At 41.9% G+C, this 11,803-nt stretch overlaps 1 protein-coding gene across 4 annotated transcripts in view; it reads right to left on the bottom strand.

Moving 5' to 3' along the window:
- ATP8A1 (ATPase phospholipid transporting 8A1) overlaps positions 1-11,803 on the bottom strand; it is a 231,557-nt gene continuing 219,754 nt past the window's right edge. For all 4 annotated transcript variants that reach the window (XM_075997957.1, XM_075997956.1, XM_075997959.1 and 1 more), the window contains 2 exons: positions 7,248-7,339; positions 1-4,944 (listed from right to left, as the gene is read on the bottom strand). In XM_075997957.1, the coding sequence (XP_075854072.1) occupies positions 4,847-4,944; positions 7,248-7,339 (190 nt within the window). In that variant the 3' untranslated portion in view covers positions 1-4,846. The remainder of the gene's footprint in view (positions 4,945-7,247; positions 7,340-11,803) is intronic.

Here is an 11,803-nt window from a genome sequence, read left to right as displayed (position 1 = left end):
TTTCTTTACGCAATGCTCAAGTTTATTTCATTTTTAATAACAATTAGAGGACAAAATGTTTAAAATCTTCGGTTTAAAACATGCACATTCACAAAAGGCCAATGATACGTAACACTGCATAGAAATGGATATTACTCAACTCTAGTAACTATTTGGAAAACACAGTGCAATTGAACATCAACATAAACAAACCTGAGAGAACTACTAACACCACAGATTCAGTTCTTTCCACTCACGCAGCTTTAGTTATCACAGCAGTTTGAGCAGGGATGGCTTTTCAGGGAGCTGAAAATACTGCTTCATCATCTTTAACGCAAACTGCAGTTTTCCCTCGTAGCTGCCTTCCAGGTGGATTTTTTTTTTTTTAAACCTAATAAACTTGAAAATGTGAAAAAATGGAGCTTGAAGTAGTTAAACAACAAACAGTATTTACTGCATGTATGGCTTCTAGTCTAGAACCACAAAACATAAAAAATTTTTTTTATTTTATTTTTAAAAGTATTCTGCTCACATCTTTGCACAAGAGCAGATTTACCTATGCAAAGTTGCTGCTAATTCAAAGTAAGCAAAATGTGAAATCTAGCTTTTTCCTACCTCAGGGAGATTTATTTGCTGATAAGTTCCGTGAGTTCTATTACGAAAAGTTCTCAGAGGCAAGCTAAACAAAAGATTCAATTAAATCTGCTCATATTTGTTTGTAAAAAATAATCCACTTATTAAAAAAAAAAAAGTTGTGCAGAGGACCAATTAATTTGTCCACTGAATATTAAATTCCAGGTAGGCCATGGTAGAATTTTATAAGGCAGAAAAATAAACATCAAGATTTACAGCAATAGCCATGCACTGGCCTGGATCATTTTAAATATTAATTCATGCAAACCATAAACCTATCAAAAACACAGCTGCTCGCACACAGAAAATAAATCAAGGTGAAAAATGGAAAACATTTATTTCCTTTCCTTCAGAATTTAACTTACATTCCATCTGAATAGCCGTTGAAGGTTAATTAAAATGCAGCAAAGTATAACTAAGTTTCACAAGTGACTCAAGTTACTTTAATGTGAGACAAATCAGACCATGGTATCTTAGGAGGCATCATAAAAATGTGCATCATTAGAAAGCACTTATTAGGCACCGAACTGCGTGGTGTTACCTTAATTTACAGAAAAGAATTCCTAGTCCAGGTGATGTCAATGGGTGGGGCATCTCCCCCATACATTTTGTAGATAATTATTCATAAGGTGCTGATAGATTCATTTAATTAAATCAGTTTTAAAACCAGGAACTACCAGAGGGCAACTGCACAAAAAACAAACATGCACGATTAGCTCTGCAGTCATTGTGATTTTGTTGTAAATGATTTTAAAACGATGGCGAATGCAATCTATTATTACCTTCTGACTAGCATTCATTTCCTGGAAAAAAAACAAAACAAAACAAAACAACGGCATTTCAAATGATAGGTGATAAGCGTTGTGCAGCGCACACCGTGCAGAAGAAACCACCATGTGACTTTCGTTTTGGATGTTTAGAATGCTGGATCACAAGATTAAAAAAGATAACGAACTTAACGTTCGGAATAAATGCCGATTTCTACAATTCATTTTCCCTCCTGGAAATTAAGAGGAATCACGGATTCCATTTCATGACCATACAACTGATGCTCACATTATTTAGCAGAATACACACTCACCTGACTTGCTCAGAAAGAGTTTTCCATTGAGTTAGCGAAAACACCGACTTGTCTCACATTAAGAGCACAGAGTGGAGGGGGAGGATGGCAGTACATGTATCGCTGGAAATTTACTACGTTCCTGAGAAACACTGTTTTCCTGCTAATAAATTCTATAATATAGCATCTTTCTGGGTGTGAGACCCCAATATATTTTTTAGTATGTACATATAAAATATTTAGAAAGTCCATGCCCAACACCACTGTGTTACTATTCAACACTCAAGAAGCAACCCCCAGCTTTTCGACATTAAATGAATGAGGATTTTCTCCTGTAAGTAGTATTTTTTCTGAATTGTAAACATCGTAAAGCAACCGTGTTAGCATTTGCCAGAGCCCCTGTGAGGAACTTTAAAATGAACTGTATGTGTCCTTTATTTTTCAGGAAAACGCGTTAAAAGTCACTTCGGCTGTTTGTTGTCATCCTGGTAAACCATGTTGACTTTTTTTTTTTTTTTTTCCCCAATGAAGGTGAAAAAAATCAGAGTGTTTTCTCATTTAACACTGTCCAGTCACTGAAATTATGCAATGTTATATTCTGAGTTTTACCAAGGCGGTCACCCCCCTGCACCCTGAACCCCAACCCGAGAAGCAAAGAGATTCACTGAATGCCAATGATTAAAAACAGGACTACGGGACAAAAAAGACATACATGGGCCGTGTTTCTGATCACGTTGTCACGCATAATTCACCGTGAGTGTTCTTCTCACGTTGAAGTGCTCCACAGAAGACAATCTTCTCAAGATAAAACATAAAACTCACAGTTTTCTTAAAGTCAGGAAATTCAGTTCTGTTCTCTCCGTGCTTTCTCATGTTCGCGTTTTTTGCAGAAGGACGTTGCTCGTGCAGGGAGAACAAATGGAAGCAGCTCTTCTGCGTCCCTGCCATGAAGTGTTTCTCTGAAAGGGGGACAGACGGGTCCTTCTTGGTCTCTCACCATCTTGCGGTTTGACCTCAACCTGTCAACTGGCCCGTGGAGAGCCGCTCTGAATTGTCCATTTGGTCACCAGTCCAAGTCCGTGCCTTTGGAGTCTTGAAGAGGATCTTAGACTCTTACACACCTGGGGTCCTTCCCAGATGTCCAGGTTCACGAGTCTCTCAATCTTCCTACGCCAAGTAGGAAGGGTTTAGGAAACAAAGCAACGTGAACGCCTTACCACCTTCAGGTTGGAATGGCGTGCCTCGTGTTATAGTGACCCCTTATCTGTGGAAACCGTGGAGGTGCGCTGGCAACTAGCTACAGATACAGAGAAAGCAATGATACCGATCTCAATTTTAAATCCAGATGGAGGGAGAAAAAAAAAAAAAAAAGGATGGAAAGAATGTGACAGTCTTAAACTCAAGGGGCGATCTGAAAAAATCATCCTTCCTTCTCAATTTCGGTTGACTTTTTTATTTTATTTTTTTAAAAGAGGAAGTTCCACCTATCTGGTTGACAAGTGCACGTAAAGGCAAACAGGCTTTTGAGTAAAAGGTATAGAGTTTGCTGCAATCTCTGAAGTGTATCTGAAAATCATAATTCCTTTTTTTTTTCTTTTCTTTTCTTTTTTTTTTAAAATGAAAGCGTAGTTAAAAAATGGTGTAGAAAACGGGCGGTAGGTTCTTAAGCAGCCCCTTCATCCTTTGCTGTTGGTGGCGAAACAGGCATTTTCAGGAGACATTTCTTGGAAAACGCTGAAGATAATTAAAATGAACGTACATTTGAAAGCATGTTAATGACACTACTCACGATGAAAAGTATCCTTTAACTGTAAAGTCACAGGTTGGAGGGAAACAGGCGTTTTTTTTTTTTTTTTTAAAGGGGGGAAATGTACAAATTTAAGCAGCACGTGACCAGTTTGGGGAACTCCTTGGGGAGCGAACTGTGACGTCATCTTCGGTCTTAGGCAGAGGGACAAGTGCCACCACACGGGGGTGCGCCGGGAAGACAGCAAAGCGTCTCTAGCGGGACCAGACAGAACCAAAGCACGTCACAGAAGCCCACGCGTTGACCTGTCGTCGGTATTTCGAACAGCGCGACAGAAAGAAACTGGAAACGCCACACAAATACGTAAGCGTGCTTTTCCAGGGAGGGAAAACTTGTAAGAGAAATTGACAGTGGCACTCAATCCACACAGCACAAGCCAGGATTTCGGAAAAACCTAAGTGATGAACGAAACCTCACTAGAAAGGACCGAAACATACGTTACAAAAAAAAAAAAAAAAAAAAAAAAAAAAAAAATCAGTGTCATCATGACAAAGAGTCACATCTAACACACGTGGTGTCCTCTAACTTTTAACACACACACACACAAGACACACGGCAAGGAAGCGTTTGTAAGGCCAAAAGGTGCGACATCACAGATTTTAGTAGCAGATGCCTTGAAATATTCATTTTTTTTTTTTTTTTTTTTTTTTTTTGCAAACCACTCTTGCATTTTGAAAAGTCGAGCATGCAGATCTTAACAGCAGAACTGGCAGTAACTCTTTAAAATTTCCGGCCAAATGACTACCGAGCTAGAAAATACACTTTACCGAACTTCTTTGGCAGACGTTCATCCTCTAGACAATTTTTTGACACACACACACACACACACACACACACAGACACAGACACAGACACAGGTAATAACGCCTCATTTAGAAATGATGCTCGGTAGAGTCCGCCTTCCTTAAGAATGCTGGTTTGTTTCAGCACAGCCTGAAATCTAAGTCTGGATCCCAAAAGTCCCCTTAACTTAATACCGTTTTTTTAGAGTTTTGTGATGGTTGATCACCTGGTGGTGAAGCCAAGACACTGACAGCCGGTTACAGCCCCGGAGTGGTGGCATGAGAATACTTGACCCAGTCTCCGTTTAAGAAAGCACTCTGGCGAGTTTTCAATTTCCGTTTACAGAGACTTAAACAGACACTTCTAAGAACTCAGAGAGAGAGAGACGGTGTTACAGTGTAGTTGCACAGTGCTTATGTCTATAAATAATGTACACGGGTCTGAACGTCCACCGGCCAGGGGAGCTCAGATCCACCTTCCTCTCCGTGGACCACACTGGCACGGGTCCGGCAGGTGGCGGTGACAGCCTGGGTGGCTCTCCTAAGCAGAGGCGGCGGGGGGCCTGCCTCTCGGGCCCTCCCCCATCACCACTCCTCGGGCCTCTGTTTCGTGGTGTCGTAGGCTCGGATCACTTCGGACTGCGAGACGATGCCGTTCTCGTCTTGGGAGAAAGCGTACCCGTCTGCAAGTTAAAGATAAAACAGAAACTGTCGGTCGCTCAGGCGCTGGGAAAAAAATCACCGTCCTTCTGGGTTTCTCCCGAGCGGTCGTTTTCTAGCTTGGGGGACACGGATGTGTCCCTCCCACCCGCTCAAAAAAAAAAAAAAAAAAAAAATCTCTAGCGTCTGGGAAAGACGCAGCTGCAAATCGAAGACTGGGATGACGGTGACCGTGGGGGATGCCAGTTTGGATTCTACAAGTGCTCCCTGGAAGACCGGGTGGGCACTGGGCGTCCCCCCTTCAATGCCCCCATTCTCAACCCCGACCGTCCTTCGTTCGTGCGCCCCTCACTTCTGGAAGGAGTGAGGGAGTTTGATTAAGTGGGATCACGGAGTTCCATACAGCTCAGGTGGTGAGGAGGAAAGGAAAAACGATAATACGCAGATGAGGTGACGGATAAGGCAAATTAGCTTGACTCCATCACCCCAAGGATCTATCTGTTGGGGACTGGTTTCAGAAACACCCCTCTTTTTTTTTTTTTTTTTTTTTGAGACAGAGTCTCACTCTGTTGCCCAGGCTAGAGTGAGTCCCGTGGTGTTAGCCTCGCTCACAGCAACCTCAATCTCCTGGGCTCAAGCGATCCTCCTGCCTCAGCCTCCCGAGTAGCTGGGACTACAGGTATGTGCCACCGTGCCCGGCTCATTTTTTTCTATATATTTTTTTAGCTGGCCAGTTCATTTCTTTCTATTTTTAGTAGAGACGGGGTGTCTCTGCTCTAGCTCAGGCTGGTCTCGAACTCCTGACCTTGAGTGATCCCGCCTGCCTCGGCCTCCCAGAGTGCTAGGATGGCAGGCGGGAGCCACCGCGCCCGGCCCAGGAACCCCTCGAATACGGAAATCCACAGATGCTCGAATCCCCAACCCATGGTGAGCTGTGTAGTTATTTCATTACATGTTGCAATGTAATGATGATAGAAACAAAGTGCACGATAAACGTGATGCACTTGAGTCATCCTGCAACCTTCCCCCTCTTCTCCCCGGGGTCCATGGAAAAACTGTCTTCCATGAAAATGGTCCCTGGTGCCAAAAAGGTTGGGGACCACACTGCCTCTTATGACATGGCACAGAATTTGCAACATAAACTACAGACATCCTCCAGATACTTCACATCATCTCTGGATTACTCGTAATGCCCAACACGACCCCGCACGTCAGTTGATTTGCATAGATTCAGTGCAATGCTCGGTGCACGGCCAGTTTGAGTTTTGCTTTTTGCAAAACTTTGTGAGTTGTTTTTTTTTTACTGAGCATTTTTGATCTGCGGTTGACTGACTCTACAGAGGCCGAACCCACGGGTGCAAAGGGCCGACTGTATACATCTATCGAACTATCACAATGTACCCCATGCACACATACGATTAGTATCTGCCAATTAAGAAGAGTGAGGAGGAAAAGATAGACACGGTGGTCAGGGTGGAAAAACGGCCTGCCTGCCTGCAAAGCACATTGTCCTGTTTGGCTCTCAGAATCTACACTCCGAGCTGACACCCCACCAGGGTTGGATTGGGAAGGGGAGTCGGGGATGAGTAACAGCCCCCAAGAGTGTCACATCTTCAGCAAAAGCCTCTCGAAGTAAAAAGAGCAAAAGCATTAGACATGAGTGTGCAAAAAAAAAAAAACCACGAAAATAAATTATATGTGGAAACAACATGAAACAAAAGATATATTACTAACACAGATAAATTCGCTCCAGGGCCTTATATATTTCATATTCTTCTTCAGATCCTTGAAATGCTAAGAGGGCACAGTGCCCCCAGTAATTCCTTATGACTCCAGATATTCATAAATATCTCCGAAAGGGAAAATATATGCTTCCTGGTGCCGTAGGAGAGCTGAAAGCTTCTTGCAAAGCTGCTCAAGCAGAAAAGATAACAACACAGAGGCAGCTTTTAAGAGTTAGGATTTATTTTACTTTTTCTTTTTTGTGTGTATGGGTGGCATAGGGGGGGAGAGGTAAGATTGAAGGAAGCAAGCAATGCGGAAATACTGTTTTTCTTTAAGGAAAAGAGCAAGACTTTAAAATGCTCCCTCCTCTCTCTCTCTCCTGGTAAAAGCCAGATTGTCTCAGCCAGTGCATTTTTCTGACTATTGTTATTGATATCTGCAGGACATGCTGCAAAATACGCAGGACTCTTTTTTTTAGGCATCAGTGGCAAAAGGTTAAACGTCCCTGCAGCCCAGCTCCTGCTCTGACAAACGCTATGAGGTGGCAATGGCAGGGGGTTCATTTAAAAAAAAAAAACAAAACGAGAACTGGAATACTCACGGAGCAGGTTTTGCTGCAGAGATTCGGACCGGTACAGGCTCACGTGGTTCTTCTTGAAGACGTTCTTGAGCAGCTGGGCCCGCTCGGTGAGGCTGTGGGCAGGTGCAAACGTGGGAAACGGACCGTCAGCTCAACAGGCAGGGGCAGCCCGAGACAGTCAGACTCAGACAAAAGGTCGCTTGGGAAACCTGCAGCCTGGGTTTTTTTTTTTTTTTTCTCTCCCTCGTTTTTCCCAGATAGCAAAAGAGATTGCACGTATTTAGTTAGCCAGACACTTTTGAGGCCGTTTATGTCCCGTAGCTAAAGAGGAGTTTTGTCCCCCATAATCCCCTGCTAGTAAAAAGTAAGATTTCCTTGCCCCGTAGTTACATGTAAGTCAAACGGTGACAACACAGATAACTGGTACAACGTGATTAATAATAATAATAATAATAATAAATACCAACTCATCAGTATGGTTATTCACTTCTGAAAAACTTGGTTAACTTACGACAAATATTCTAAGCATGGCCTTTTTAGAATTAAAAAAAAAAAAACCTTAATTATGTCTATGTCTTTTTTATACTGTGCATCTAGTTGGTGCAAAATATTGTTTTAGTTAAAAATGTTAATGAAACTAAATATTAACTATGATTACTTCTGAAAACTTGGTTAACTTACAACATATATTCTAAGCATGGCCTTTTTAGAATTAAAAAAAAACCTTAATTATGTCTATGTCTTTTTTATACTGTGCATCTAGTTGGTGCAAAATATTGTTTTAGTTAAAAATGTTAATGAAACTAAATATTAACTATGATTACTTCTGAAAACGTGGTTAATTTACAACATATATTCTAAGCATGGCCTTTATAGAATTAAAAAAAAAACCTTAATTATTACGATGTCTTTTTTATACTGTGCACCTAGCTGGTGCAAAATATTTTTTTAGTTAAAAATATGAACGGAACTAAATATCAACTACGTTTACACATAGAAGAAAGAAACTGTATTGCCTTTTTAATTAGAAAAATGCCATTACCACTCGGATATGGTTCCTTAATTTCACTTTAAAATAAACTATTTTCAGAAAGCAATTAGGCTACTAGGTAAAACAACAGGGAAGGTATTTATTTTTTTCAATGGATGTCTAGAATAATCTTCTCCGCAGATACAGATCCACATAATTATGCGACTTCTAAAAGCACACTGCGAGAAATAATGGATCTTTTCCCTCACTGACTACCTCACACAGTAGGAACTCAAATGTTTGCCAGATAAATCAATCTGAGTAATAATTCCTAAATGCACTTATAAACATCGTCAATCTTCCCAATCCTGCCATTTCTCCCTGGGTTGATTTATAAAATTTTGCTTTGATATGAAAGAAGAGAATAAGTGTGAGGAGCAAATAAATAATCCACATGCACTGAAGGCCAAATGTTTATGCAATTTTGTTTTAATAACTGGAACTGACTCAGTTGAAAAATTTCCATCCTGTGTTTTTTCCCACTGTAAAAGCTTTACTTAAATTGCTGTTAAGTTATGTCAGTTCCGTATTCTGCCAATTTTTCCGAGACCCTGAAATGGAACAATATTTATCACATATATAATACATGCATGTAAAGAATCCTCCGGCACATGAACCCGTTGCGTGAATGATTTACACAAACACAGAGGCCAAAACTGAAGGAAAAATATTTAGAAATGTTGACATTTGTAGTAATCTTCCACACATATTTTCAAAGTCCAGGCATGTTAACTGGCACCATTAGACCGTATTTTATTGTCGCTGGGAATTAGCTACGTGAAGGGCGAGAAAAACTAATCCATCTGCAACTCCAGCGGCTCTGAGAATAGTTGTAAAACTTGCTTTTTTGTCAGTGAGATAAACAGATCTGAGGAATGAGAAGGGGCCTTCAGAAGCACTTCTCCTGCTCTGCTCTTTAAATGATCTAGCATCACAGGCCCTGGGACCCTGAGGGGCACTAAACCATGTCACTACTTAGCAGACGCCCCAACTTCAGCAGCAGGTGGTCTGACTTTGGTTTAAAACCGAAATGACCACAGCGGACCAGAGGATGACCGAGGTATCATTCTGAGGCTTGCTTCCTCCCGAAATACATTTTCCAGGTCTCAGGCTGGCCTTCCTCAGGGCATGACGCTTTTTAGTATTGCAACAGGAGGTCGTTGCACGAGAACGTTTCGTCTTTCGTACGACGGCACTTGAAATATAGAACGTGATCCTGTTTAAGCAACGGTTTGCAGGACGCTTGCTCTCAGCTGTGACATCAAGCTAACGTCCGGTGTTAAAAAACAAAAAACAACCACCACCACCACCACCAAAAAAAACAAGAAAGTCTCTTCCTTGTGAAAGTAGCGCACTGCTCAGGAAAGAGCGTGGGCTTTGGGGTCTTGCTTAGGTTTAATTCCGAGGCTGCTACTTATTAGCTGCGTCACTTTAGGCGAACCTTTCTCAGCATCTCATATAGAACAGGAGGACAATACTTAACTCGCAGGTGGACTGGGAGGGCTAGGGGAATGGCCAGTACCATTTCTGACATGCAGAAAGCACGCAACAAACGGGGGTGCCTCCCCCACCCTTATCTTCCAGGTTCCAAGGAATTTATTACAAAAACAACCAACTACCGTGTTTCCCCCGAAAATAAGACAGGGTCTTCTATTGATTTTTCCTCAAGAAGACACCCTAGGGCTTATTTTCAGAGGATGTGTTATTTATTTTTTTTTTTTTAAGGACGGTACAACCATCTACATTGATTCAAATAGAGTGAAGTCGTCTTCTTCTGGAACATCATCCTCACTCTCCAAACCCCGAATCCCATCTTGAATGTCTTGTGACTCTATTTCCTTTAGAACCACCGGCCCCGATCTCTCCTGTGGAGCACTAGAGCTCTCACGGGGCGGATGAGAAGGGCTGCTCGTGTTCTTTCCCGCTCCGCGACGACACGCATGGGTTGTGCAGATGCGCTGCGCCGCCACGCCCGTCACTAGGGCTGATTTTTGGGGTAGGGCTTCTACTGCGCACATGCTCAGAAATCCTGCTGGGGCTTATTTTCTGGGTAGGTCTTATTTTTGGGGAAACACGGTAGAACAGAGATCATCACAAAACAAAAGATGCTTTGTAAGGATCATTTCTCTGCATCGGTTTGTATCTAGCATTAGCTCACTGTGAGACGCCGGTTGTCACTCGTGAGTTTTAATTCAAAACGCCCTCATTCTACCCCTTTACTGAGAAAACGACTAGGTTTTTGCTATTTGTTTTGTTTTTCCTTAGCTACCTTGAGTTTCTTGCTTTTAGTCCTTGTAGAGCAAAGAGCCCTTTCTCCAGAATATAAATGCACATTTACGGGAGGCTGCTGGATGAACAATAAGTGATGATGAGTTGTGTTTCTCTAGTCCTATCCTAAATGTGGGAGCTATCATTTCAGAATTTATGCAATTCTGTGTCCTATGCCATTGGTGTTTATGGGTACTGATATGACTATTAAATCACATTATAAAGTATACTGATAACATGTTAACATTAATGGTTATTGACACTAAAAAAGTTCACTTTTTGTTGAACAGCATGACACAGTGTGAAAAGACCAAAAAAAAAAAAAAAAAAGAAAAAAAAAAAGAAAAAGACAAAAGACCAAGATACTGTCTCACTAACCACATATTATTCGCAAGTCCTGGCCAGCAGTTTTACTCAATCTTATATGGTCTTTCATTTTCATACCAAGCTATGCAAATCCCGAGTCTGTTTAATGCAACTACACAACTACCACTTAAATACAGTTACCTTATTTCCAAACCTACGGAAATGCTGCCACTTAGATCTCGGGTGGAAGTTAAGGGGACAGTCACATTGAAAACGGTATTCTCGAGTCCTGGCTAGCAGTTTTAACTCGGTCTTGTGTGGTCTTTCATTTTCATACCAGGCTCTGCGAATTCTGATTTGTTTAATGCAATCACACAACTACCACTTAAGCATTGTTACCTTATTTTCAAATTTACTAAAGTGCTGCAACTTAGATCCTTGGTGGAGGCCAAGTGGAAAGACACCATGTTCAAAATGCTATTTCACTTAGAAACACCAAAAAATGTTAGCGTTGGTATAAACCCATGTACGTTTCTGGAATGTGGCATCTTAAGGAATTTTTAGTGATCTTTGAAGGACGGTACAACAATCTCCATTGATTCAAATAGAGCGAAGTCGTCTTCTTCTGGAACACCATCCTCACTCTCCAGACCCCGAATCCCATCCTGAATGTCTTGCGACTCTGTTTCCTTTAGAACCACTGGCCCCGATCTCTCCTGTGGAGCACTAGAGCTCTCACGGGGCGGATGAGAAGGGCTGCTCGTGTTCTTTCCCGCTCCTCGACGACACGCATGGGTTGTGCAGATGCGCTGCGCCACCACGCCCGTCACTAGGGCTGATTTTCATAGCCACGCCCACCACTAGGGCTTATTTTCATAGCCACGCCCACCACTAGTGCTGATTTTCATAGCCACGCCCATCACTAGGGCTTATTTTCATAGCCACGCCCATCACTAGGGCTGATTTTCATAGC

This window comes from Microcebus murinus, chromosome 26 (assembly GCF_040939455.1).
Source record: "Microcebus murinus isolate Inina chromosome 26, M.murinus_Inina_mat1.0, whole genome shotgun sequence".
NCBI lineage: Eukaryota > Metazoa > Chordata > Mammalia > Primates > Cheirogaleidae > Microcebus > Microcebus murinus.
Note: the sequence above shows the minus strand (reverse complement) of the source record. Positions and strands in the feature narration are given on the sequence as shown.